The sequence below is a fragment of the Hemicordylus capensis genome, chromosome 1 (assembly GCF_027244095.1).
Source record: "Hemicordylus capensis ecotype Gifberg chromosome 1, rHemCap1.1.pri, whole genome shotgun sequence".
Taxonomy (NCBI): domain Eukaryota; kingdom Metazoa; phylum Chordata; class Lepidosauria; order Squamata; family Cordylidae; genus Hemicordylus; species Hemicordylus capensis.
Genome location: NC_069657.1, coordinates 334178441 through 334190663, shown reverse-complemented (window position 1 = coordinate 334190663; position 12223 = coordinate 334178441). Strand labels below are relative to the sequence as shown.

Here is a 12223-nt window from a genome sequence, read left to right as displayed (position 1 = left end):
CATCAACAAGCAGTTTTGATTCTAAGTAGGCTCCAGGCAAAGGAATCATTTATCTCAAGTGCATACAGTTCTGGGCAGCTCTGAATACTAACAATATCTATGATTATAGGAAATGCAGGGGTTGTTCTCAGAGAACCTGCACTGGCTTCACACACATATGTACCTTCAGCACTAGCCCTGATCTCGTGGACTGCTTTGTCAACACACTCTGGCAGTCCAATATTGCTGTTCAGAATGTGTGAAGCAGTGCCAGTTACAAGCACTTGTAGTTTCATCAGTCAGTACCTGGAAGGGTTTAGGTCTGGCACCAAGCCTTCTCACTCTGCTTGCCAAGGGTGCTAGCTTAAATCATTTCTACTAGGTTCCAATTATAAAATGTGTTCCTTTACAATTCATCACAGTTTTTATCTTTCTCTGTTTTTAATTGCAGAATTGCCAGAGAAACACAACTGGAGACCACTGTGAAAAATGTCCAGATGGCTATCTTGGAGATGTCACTAGGGGAGTGCCCAGCTTCTGCCAACCTTGCCCTTGTCCCTTGCCACTGCTTGCCAAGTATGCTAATCGGGTTTCTTTTATGTCATTGGCTCTAGTAGCTCTTGCTCTTGCTGCTAAGTATACTTTTTCATGGCGAGAGACCATGATGCTTCCACACATCTAGAGAAACAAACGAGATCATTTTAACCCATTTGCTTGCTGTGAGTGACATCCTGTCTAAGGCAGTGGGGACACACTGGGAAGATATTTCTGTGCTTCAGAAAGCTTTCCTACTGCTGCTGAGGGGGAGTGGGGGGGGAGTTGTGGGAGGGAAGTAATTTCTGGCAATCTTATCTGCCTCTGGAAGTGCCCAGTGCCTTCCAAAAATATGTCCCTGTGGGCCACACAGCCCCCATGGACATATTTTTAGAAAGCACAGCATACTTCTGGAAGTACTCTGCAATACAATACATAGATTTAAAACATCCAGTTACACTTAAGCAATACAATGGTTAGTTTTGGATCCTAACCTTTGAAAAGGACTCTCCATCTTTGGAAGTTCCTTCCTTGTTAACAGAAGGATTGTGCATGTCTTTCCTTTGCTACACATTCCAGTAAGATTCCAGATACACATTCCAGCAATTCCAGAGTTCCCTCCCTGAAATCTCCAAGATAGGGCTGAGAGAGACTCCTGCCTGCAACCTTGGAAAAGCCACTGCCAGTCTGTGTAGACAATACTGAGCTAGATGGACCAATGGTCTGACTCAGTATATGTCAACTTCCCATGTTCCAATGTTCCTAGCCCAACATAAGACAGCTCTTAGGTATGAATTGCAGTGAATGTTTGCATTTAAGGAATGTGCAATGGTATCATGTACCTTTCTGCATGCATGAACCCACCAGGTACAACTAGAGGGAAAGAAAGAGTTTGTACAACCCTGGACTTGCTTCAACTTGCTCTAACAAAGGCCAGAGGAAGAATAAGGTCTTAAATATCACCAGACTCTGGCTATTCTAGTTCCACCTCTCTGCCTGAAGAGCACATATATTTAAAGGGACCATCACTGATCCTGGAGCCTTGCACTCCTCCTCTGCTCCATCACACCACTCCTGGCCCGTTGTCTGTGTGACCGTCAGGGTCATATTTCAGGGGGTCACAGAGAGCTTCAGAGGGAAGGGAGATTGGCAAAAATCACATCCCTCATATGACCACCCATGTTGCTTTGCTCTGGAATGCAGCAAACGTGCTTGTGTTTCCTTTGCTGCATGTGTGCTTTCAAAGTCAGAATGTTAAGCATGAAGTATTAAAAATATCATAATATTTAGCCATTTCAGTAGTTCGTACTGAAAAAAATCAAAACATTTAAATAGAAAAATTCAGAAATTAATCCCTCAATCCTCCCATTCTATCCAGAATATCTTAACAGAGATGCCTACAACATGGCTAGTACATCTGCATCTTAACATTTTGCTGCTTAAATTTATTTTTCCAATAGTCCATAAACTAGTTCCAGTCTTCTACAATTATCTGAATTGCATTAGATCTGCCAGAACAAGCATATATAATTACAGTAGCATTGCTTATGATCATGATAAATCACAGTTTCTGAAGTAACTCTCTCACAGATAGAATTGCAATGGACTTCCAATATTCTGCTAACAACATTTTTGCCACTAATGACATATTGAGCATCAGTCTTCTATTTTTACAATCGGGAACATCTCTCGAATTATTTAAGAGTGCCAATTTGCAAACAGAACTATCCTGTCTCCCAGAACTTCCTGAAACTCCACCAAATTCCAAAAATGCTGGATTTTATTACAAAACCACCTTATATGCATGGCATGTGCAAGGCTGGCACCCTAAGCCTTAAAGCCTTGAAGATGGAGCTCAGTGGTGCAGCATGTGGTTTGCATGCACAAGGGTCAAAGGAAGAGGTACACCTAGGTAAGTTTGGAGCCTGGACCTAGCAGCCTTTGGAGACCCCTTTCCCCACAAATTAAGCACCATCATGTTCGAATGGGTGACCACACCACCTGGGACAAATTAAAGAGGATTTGTAGGGGGGGAAGGGGCTGTGGAGACCCTGGACTTCGGCCTGGAAATTCAGGGGTAAGAGCGCATCTGGTCAAAGTTTTCTATGAAAGACTAACCACTAAGGAGCTACATAAGATTCACAGGCCAAACTGGAGCTATATTTGCATAAACAAGGGGCAGGCCATGGGTCAGTGCAAAGCTTATGTTTGCAAGAAGATAATCCCAGGTTCATTCCCTGTCTGTCACTCTGGAGAGCAGCTGCCATCCACATCCCACAGTCTGATGCAGGAGATAAGGCAGCTTCATACATTTTCCCCTGCGGCAGCGGTTGTTGTTAATTACTTTTGCTATTGAATCTAGGGTTGCGCGTTTTGTATTTTTTCTGTTTCGATTTGTACCAAATCCGGATCAACCCCATTTTGTATTTTGTGCAAAATTAAGCCTTCCGAATCACTCCAGTTTTGTTTTGTATCCGAATTAATCTGAATCTGAATCAGACTTAATTCAGATTTTAAAATGGGTCACATGGTCAAAAGAGTGGTGGGGGTTATAGTGCCCAATGAGTGGAAGCTACCACAAACATTTCAAAGGAATTGGGCAAACTGCTGATTTTTGGTGAATTTTTGAAGTTTGTGTGTCTTTCAGGTTTTCCCCATAGGGTATGATGGCGGTTTCAGGAAAAGTATAGCTTCATGCTGGGGGGTGGGGGAAGGGGTGGCCCAGAGTGGAGTGTGGTTGGTGGTAGTGCCCAGTTGGTGCAAGGAAGCTACCACAATTTTTTCAGAGGAATTTGGCAAAGGGCTGATTTTTAAAGAATTAATGAAGTTACACGTCTTTCAGATTTTCCTCGTAGGGTATAATGGAGGTTTCTGCAGTCCCATAACTCCACTTGAGGGGCAGTGGGGTGGCCCAGAGCAAGTGGCGGTGTAGTGCACATAGGGTGCCAACCACCCACATGGGTTGCCAACCCATAAAGTACAGAGTTTTGTTGTTCTAGAGGTGTTCTGAGAGTAGATTCTCTAGTAGCATATGAGAATGGATTCATGGTTTTCATTAAAAATCTCATTTGCTACCAGAGAATCTAAACGCAACACCTCAGAAACTACAAAGCCCAGTACCCCAATGGGTTAGCAATCCAGGGAGGTGGTTGGCACCCTCTGTGCACTACACCACCACTCACTTCGGGCCATCCCAGTGCCCCCCAGGTGGAGTTATGGGGCTGCTGAAACCTCCATTATTCCCTATGGGGGGAAATCTGAAAGATGCGTAAAACTCAAAAATTCCTAAGAAATCAGCCCTTTGCCCTATTTGGAATCTGGGTGCACCACCCTTGGGGCACTGCCACCCAACCCACTGTTTTGCCCCCAAAGCCCCACATAAACAAGTTGAAAGAGTGAAGAGAATGATGAACAACAACAACACTTAATTTTTTTGCACAGTAATTTGAGAATTTTGCAGCAGGTGTGAGCCTGTCCCTGTGGCACCAGCACAGCAGCACAACCCATTTGTGGATTTAAGCAATCTTTCAATAAAAACACTCCCTCCTCATAGAACAGTGACCACAGGTCATTTGAGATAGCAAGATAGACCAATGAGCCAGTGTGCTATAGTGGTTAGAGTGCTGGACTAGGACTGGGGAGACCCGAGTTCAAATCCCCATTCAGCCATGATACTAGCTGGGTGACTCTGAGCCAGTCACTTCTCTCAGCCTAACCTACTTCACAGAGTTGTTGTGAGGAGAAACCTAAGTATGTAGTACACTGCTCTGGGCAACTTGGAGGAAGAGCGGGATATAAAATGTAAAAAAATAAATAAAACTGCCTTGGTACTATGGAACAGCTTCAAATGTTCATTTAACTCAGGCCTGCTCAACTTCGGCCCTCCTGCAGATGTTGGCCTACAACTCCCATAATCTCTGGCTATTGGCCCCTGTGGCTGGGGCTTATGGGAGTTGTAGTCCAAAAACAGCTGGGGGGCCTAAGTTGAGCAGGCCTGATTTAACTGAAGTGGAGTGAGCCGTAGCCCAAACAAATCAGCCTACTGTTCAGAATTGTTGAGATTTATCATCACTGCATTTAAGAAAGTGCAAAACCATGGATCATGGTTACAAGAAAGAGAGAAGCAACTAAGATTCCTGGGGATGTCAATAGATTGACAGGGGTATTCCCCACCCCCCTCCTTTTGTCTCCTGTAGTCCCATGTTGATGACCTGTCCCTACAATGGCAAAAGTTGTGAACCACTGGCTTAGACATCATGTCCCACCAAATTACATTGTGGCCTAAATTACATTAGACTGCTCAACTTGGGCAACAACACTTAGACACCACTATAACTCATAAAAATCAGCAGAAAAATAGCTCTTCAAAAGACCCCTGAACAAGTCAAGAGATTCTTTCTAAACCTTTGGAAAGAAAAACCTGTGTAATTTCAGTACTTTCCTAACCAGCTTCTCGAAAAGCTTCTCCACACAATATATACCATAGCTTTTAGCAAGAGCTTTAGAATTGCATTGAGCTCCCAGAGATATTTGGGTATTTCTGTCTCAAAATGCTGCCTTCAATTCCCTTTGCAAGGTCAGTTTGCATTTCAGTCACACTGAATACAACATACTTAACACATGCTCAACAGCTTTTTGCATATCTTATGTTCTGCTAATCACTCAGTGCCTCAGCTGGAGTGGAGAGAGTCAGAGAAGTCAGTTCGAATTGCAATGCTTTTCTGAAGGACAAAGCATTCTGTCCGAAACATAGTCATTTCGATTTGTAAACAGAAATTTCTGTTTTTTAATTCTTGATTTTGTTTTGGTTATAAAACCTCCGAAATTGCCATTTTCAGGCACAAAATGTTTTGTACCCGAATCGAAATGCACAAGCCTAATTGAATCATTTATTATAGTTTCTTCCATGAATTCATACACTCTCTTGTCACTGCAAACATATATTTTGAAGGCCAGGTGTTGAGCCATTGTGAAAAAAGGAAGGTTTAAATTTAATTTTCCTCCCGTTGGCATACTGTTCAATGCAGTATTGAGTCCCCTTCCCCCCACCCCCCCAAAAAAATTCCCAGCCTGTAGTCCTTATGTGTCCAGGCCTCAGCAATGCTAATGTTACATTTCATGGGCATCAAGATTGTAACATTTGGGGCCTGTTCCAATTTTTTGTGCTTATGTACATTTTGAGACTGGCTTTTCACAAAAAAAGAAAGCTTATAGGGAGAGAGAAAAAACCCACCTGAAATAAAGGAAAGAAAACTTAGTATAGTAATTAAGGAAAGCTGTGGATACAAAGATTAATAGGATTTTTTTAAAAAATCACTTTCTGAAGGAGAATATAAGGATAAACTATTCTAGATCATGTGCCATGTAAATCTGCAGAATGCCACCTGCCAAGGAGGATAGTCTTCCTCTTTAAGAAAGGACCGACAAGATCCTTTAGGATGAAATAGTTTCTAGAATTCAGCAGCAATTACCTTGATCAACTACAGAGCATGTATGTATACTCTCCAACTGTCTCTTTTTACCTGGGACAGTCTCTGTTTTCTGGTGCCTGACCACTAAATCGTCGCTGTCCCTATTTTCGACCGTATGGATATATAGTATATATGGTATATAGCTGATCAGGAATGCTTCAAAAAAGGAAGGTTACAGTCACACAAACAAGCCTAGTCACATAAAAACTACACATGTAGTGTCCATAAAGACAGTCTACAAAATGAACATAGGGCAGGGCCTGCCTCTGCAATCCCACTCCTCCCCCAAGCTCATTCAGTGTCCCTGGGCTTGAAGTGAATGGCAATGAGCCATATGCCCCGCCGCCACCAGGCCTACTACCTGGGCTGGAGCCAATGCTGATGCCATCTCAAATGCTGATGCCATCAATGCTGATGCCATCTCAGAGTTCCCACTCTGGTCCTGTCGCCCATCCTCACCAGCCTTGCCCACTGCCTCACTGGCCCCAAGGCAGCCCCTCTTCCTCCTAACTGCCAGGTAGTCCTTCTGGAGAGCACTGCTGCTTGGTATTGTAGGCTGTGGCAAGGCAGTGTGGACAGAACTTGTATGCGGCAATGGCCTATCCTTATCACCAGGGATACTGCAGCACTGCGGATGCAGCTCACTAGCTTGCACTCTCCTCCACGCTCCCCTTCAGCAACACACTTCTCTGCTTTGTCTCCATTTCAAGAGGAGTGAGTGAGTGAGCTGCTGGTGCTACTGTATAATACCAAGCACTGGCATGCCGTGGAAGGTGAACCCAACCTGGTGGCAAGAAGCTGGAAGAGTGGCACCAGGACAAGTGAGGCAGCCCAGGGCTGGGAAGGGAGCTAGGGATGGACCGAGTAGCAAAGGGGCAGGGCTGTGAAGGGGGTGAATGCCAAGGGATGGGGCAGCAGCAATGGAGGTGAAGCAGGGTGGGAACAGCAGGAGGTGGGGTGATACCTGTAGTGGTGGGAATGTGAGGTGCCCACACTCACTATTCTATGGTGCACTCACTACCTGAGGCCATCATCTCTCTTTGTCTCTTGGGGGAGCTGCCCCTGGGATTTCTTCCAGTGCTCTAATTATGGGATAGGAGGCCCTAAATGAAACCTATAAGGCCATATACCCTGATTCTCCCCAAATCATGATTGCCATAGCCTTCAAAAACTGTAGTGAAATGGGCTAGCACAAAAAGTAAGGAGTCCAAACCTTCTCTGCCCACCTTGTGGTTGAACACTAATTTCAGCTTTTTACAAAGATTTGATATGCACAGCTCCTGCTGCTGCTGTTGCTGCTGCTACTACTAGCTATGGCTGCTCCACATGTGAGCCATCGACCTACCCTTCAGACATGCATGATTTTCTCTTGTATGCACTTTAGACAAAGGGGACATGCATTGCTGCATAATGAGTGTGTCTACTAGTCAGGATTTCAGTTTAGTGTTTTAAAATGCTATCTCCAACATCTAGTACAATCTAGTCCTTTCATTGTTTAATATACTTCTCTAGTCAGTGAACTGAATTTAAAGAAGAAAATATTATTTTAATTCTTAATTCATTCTTCCCCTTTATAGTAAGAGGATGTTGCTAGCACCAGGAAAGCAGAATTGGACTTAAGGTCTTGAAAGTATGGGGAATATAATGCTTGCTCTTCCACTTTGCAACAAAGGAGCTAACTCTATGACTAACATAACTAAGGGATTTGTAAAGCCTGACTAATACTGTATCCAAATCTCTAAGCTGGCAGATTCATTATATACACAGTTGTTCTTAGGATTCATCTGGGTGGTTTTTATTTTTTTTGCCAGGCCAGACTATCTCCATATCTGGTATCCTGGGAACTTGTGGAGAGTTCCCATTAAAGGACAATCATTTGTTTGAAACAACTGGATGCCAGCTGCTTCAAATTATAGCAGATGTTGTGTGTTTTTTAATTTTATGACCACTTTTAATGAATTTTTCATCTCTAAAAGATTCAGGAAAGCTTCTTGGCCTTTCACTACTAAGTCCAAAGGAGTGGTTTCTTTAAACAGTGAATCAACTCATGTTAAGTAAATGGGGGAAAATATATCCCGGTCTTGAAACTCTGTTGGAATGCTGTCATTACAACGTCACAGAAGGCAATGTGAGGGTATTTGAATTCTCACTGACTCGATTAATGTCACCAAGCAAGGCAAAAATAAATGCACTCTAACTCTGGAAAGCAAGAGCTTAGAAATGCAGATTAAAGCTGGAAATAAACCAGAATCATTGGTGCCTTTTTATTTGGGAGAAAGCAGACCAAATTCTTCCTTGGATTCCCTTCCCTTCAATTGACTGATGACAATCCCACCAGATTGACAACAAAGAGTCTTGAGGCACCTTAAAGACAAACACATTTGTGGTGGCATAAGCTTTTGTGAAGCAAACTACTATCAGGTGCATGAAGTGGCTCACTAAATGAATGGTCAACTTCCAACAATATATTTTCAGTTTGCATAGGAGACTGCAGAGGGAAGGAGGGGAGTCAGCAGAAATCACCCATCCCCAATCCTGTGCATGACCAGTCTTGGTTTATTCTAACCTACTTATCTGAAATAAAAAGCAATATGAAACTAGCATAAAACCTTGATTCCAGATCACAGTTTATTTGTTTTTAGAATAAACAAAGATTGGTCAGTTCAGACATCACAAACAGTCTTGGTTTATTTTGACATAAATCAGAAGTAGCTACCCATGCAGGCATGGAGGGGGAAGTGCCCTCCCAGGGCATAAGGACATTGGGTGGGGCCAAGATTCCTCACGACATCTGAATCAGCCCTTAGTTTGAATGCTGGCCCCAAGGGTTCCCCAGGCTGCTGATCACCAAAGTGCCCACCATCATGCTTAGGGTGTTCACCTCTTCACAGGCGGTGGAGGGGCATGAGAGAGAGTGAGTGCAGGATGGGTGGGACATACAGATCTGCTTTTGATGGTGTGCACAAGTACACCATTTCTTTTTTCAAATATCTACAGAGGGCACCAATCACTTGCAAAACCTGGGCTGGGAAGGGAAGTCAGTGAGAAACTACTCTACTTCCTCGCTATTATCTCTTCACCCTTCCCCACGTCTTAAGGAGCTCCAATTCACCCATTAGGAACCATGAGCTTTATGAAGCTTGATGGTATGATGCAGCACCAAATATTTTAATTTATATGTTTATCATAGGTGAATCCACAAAACCTTTCAATAGCTATCTATCTATACACACACACACCTCCCCCCCAAACAGTCTGTTATTGACTAAGCCATGGAGCCATGGAATGTGAGGTATCATCACTTAGAAAAACAGCAGCAGAACTCAGAGGATGGGCTGAGGATAGGGAGCTGACTTGCTTAAGCATTCAATGGCTTATTATTTATTTAATTAATTAATTAGATTTATATACCGCCCTTCCAAAATGGCTTATCTAATCTTAGCAGCGAGCATTGGGGTTGGAGAGACGCAAAATTTCATTACAGGTTTCACTAGTATAATTGCAAAAATCAGCATTCATGGGTGTCAACTGTCTTCTCTGATCATGTCTTTTTGTGCAATTTTAGCTTTGCAGTTTCCTGTTACAGAAAAAGTGGGGTGGTGCGCTGTATGTGTAAAGAAAATTATGCCGGGGCAAACTGTGAAAGGTAAGTTCGTTTTCAGAGGCTAAGTTCAAAATTAGGAACCAATGGGGCCATTCACATGACCTACCAGCTGGGTGGGGGGAGTGGGAAAGCTTAGTAAAACTTGACTTTTCTGCAGATGAGTATCCTGAGCTTGCTGGGAGCACGCTCCACGTTCCCACATGATCCTCACTGCTCCTTGCAGCACAGAGGAGGGCAGGACCCTCCTTTGAGGCTGGGACCCGTTATCCTAGCCTCTGGGTATCTCACAGTGCACTGCGCACAGAGCACGGTGCACTGGGGTATTCCCCAGAGGATGGGAGCTCCAGGGCAGACAGGCTGGCAAGCCGACAACAGCAGACAGCAAACACCCATAGTAACCTATTCCCATAATCTGGGAAACATACCAGTGGGGATTTTAACCAGCAACCTCTGGTTTGCTAGGCAAGTCATTTCACTGTTGTGCCATTAGGTGGCTTAACTCCAGATTAGCTGAGAATAAAGCATTGTTATAGGTAGATGCGCTTCATGCAAACTGAGCACCCAGGGAGGCATCCAATGCATTTCTTTTATTGGAATTGATAGTGATATTTATTGAGCTTGATATTATTTTGATCTTGAATCTATTTATGGTTTTATATATCAATGGTTTTATTTTATATTGGGTTTACTGTGTTTGTATTTTGTTTGCAAACACATTGCTTTGAGCAATTATTGGAACTTTAATTTGTAAGTGACAAATAGTGAATGAATGAGTGTTTTGGAGGATGCAAAAGTATTCTCAAGACATGAAAATGTCCTTTCAGGGTTAATGAGCAAGCCTAATTTTGAAGTTAATAATCAAAAATTATTTGGCAGGGCAAGCCCACAGATCCCACATAAGACACCTACTTGTTTTGATTGTCTGCCATCCTCAAGGCATCCTCTTCCATTAACCTACAAATATTTATTTTATTCTATTTATTTATTTAAATATGTCAAACAGCTTTGGAAGAATATGGCTTTCCAGGTTGTAGAACTCATCCAGAGGCTTCCCATGATAAGTCAGTTTGAACCCAATTTTGTATGTTCTATAGCAACTAAAAAAAATTCCTTTTTAACATCCCTTTTAAACTAAACATGTCAAAACACTTGAGAATATGACCTTTTAAAAAAATTTAGCGCTGAAGAATCAGTATTTTGGGCTGAAAATACTGTCAAAAGTGAAAAATATAGTTTCTTTAGGGAAAGGGAACTGTGGGTTGGATTCCTCATTATCCTCCCTTCTCATTCAGTGTCAGCCATAGAAGCCTGTCATGTATTCTGGAGTATTGTGATATAACTACATGATGAAAGGATTATGACCCAGAAAAGTGAAAGTGGCACATACTTATTTTTCACTTTGAGACTTCCTATTCACTGCAGACAGATACTTTACTACTGCAGATGAATTATTGCTAACAAAAGTAAGATAGATATTGAGGAAAGAGCAACTGCATCCATATCTCCCCCCTAAAAAAAACCAATGGAAATGAGATTTTCCATTTTTCAGACACATACGTTAATACAGTTTTTGCTTTGCTGAACAGCTGGATTACTTTCAACAGGAAAAAATTATGCTTTTCAAGGTTATAAAGGAATGTATTCTCTAAAACAGCAAAGTAGGTTGGTAACAATAAGGAAAACGCAATCTTTTGAGTTAGTCAGGGTGTCTGTCCTAGCGGTTCGATTCACACTGTCACCTGGTGTGTAGGCTCTATACTTGGTGGAACATAGGAATGGATCTCCCACCCGTATACCTTCTTTAGAATGTCACTAGTGGTTTATTATGATGTCTAAAATGGCACTACACCACAACCTGCTCTGGGCCACCCTGGTGCCCCCACAAGTGGAGTTATGGGGCTGCTGAAATTCGCCTTTATTCCCTGGGGGGGGAAGCTTGAAGATATTCAAACTTCGGGGGGGGGGGTTAAAAAAATCAAATCCCTTTCACCAATTTATTTGAAATCTTGATGGTAGCAGGCACCCATAGGGGCACTACCACCTGACCCACTCTTCTGCCCTCAAAACCCCTTTTCTGCCCTGAATCTGTCACAAAGACATGCCAACTTTTTAAAAAAAAAGTATTTAAAAAAGTGGTTTGACCAGGAATGCATAAGGACAAAAAAGCACCTTGTCATGCTCTCGAAATATGCTATTTTCTACCCGTCTACACACATACATTCAGAATTGTCTAAAAAGAAAAAGGAGTATAAAGCTCTTCTTAGAACCAAGAAAACGATTGCTACTCAAAAGGAATGGCTATCCCTGATAGAATCAGCTAGGAAAAATGATTCAACAAATTTTTGGAGGCTGATTTCTTTATCCCAAAACAAGGTATACTCTGAACAGGTCTGTCCAATTGCCCCTGAATTATGGGAATCACACTTTCGGGAACTTTATAGCAACCACACATTCAAACCCCAGATTGACCTACATATAGATACTTTACCTTCCTGTCCTACGGTCTCCACCTATGAGGTGGAACAACTAATTATGCAGCTGAAGGGTGGAAAAGCACCCGGGAACGATTACATCCCTCCAGAACTATTAAAGATGCATATAGACTGGAGGGCCCCAGCACTGGCTCTCTTGGTCA

General features: G+C 42.7%; 1 protein-coding gene across 4 annotated transcripts in view; it reads left to right on the top strand.

Moving 5' to 3' along the window:
- Window positions 1-12223, top strand: part of LAMA4 (laminin subunit alpha 4) — a 154124-nt gene that overhangs the window by 41012 nt on the left and 100889 nt on the right. For 2 of the 4 annotated variants that reach the window (XM_053307564.1, XM_053307482.1), the window contains exons 3-4: window positions 431-555; window positions 9550-9630. In XM_053307564.1, coding sequence (XP_053163539.1) covers window positions 431-555; window positions 9550-9630 — 206 coding nt within the window. The remainder of the gene's footprint in view (window positions 1-430; window positions 556-9549; window positions 9631-12223) is intronic. The other 2 variants (XM_053307744.1, XM_053307654.1) reach the window with 1 other exon arrangement.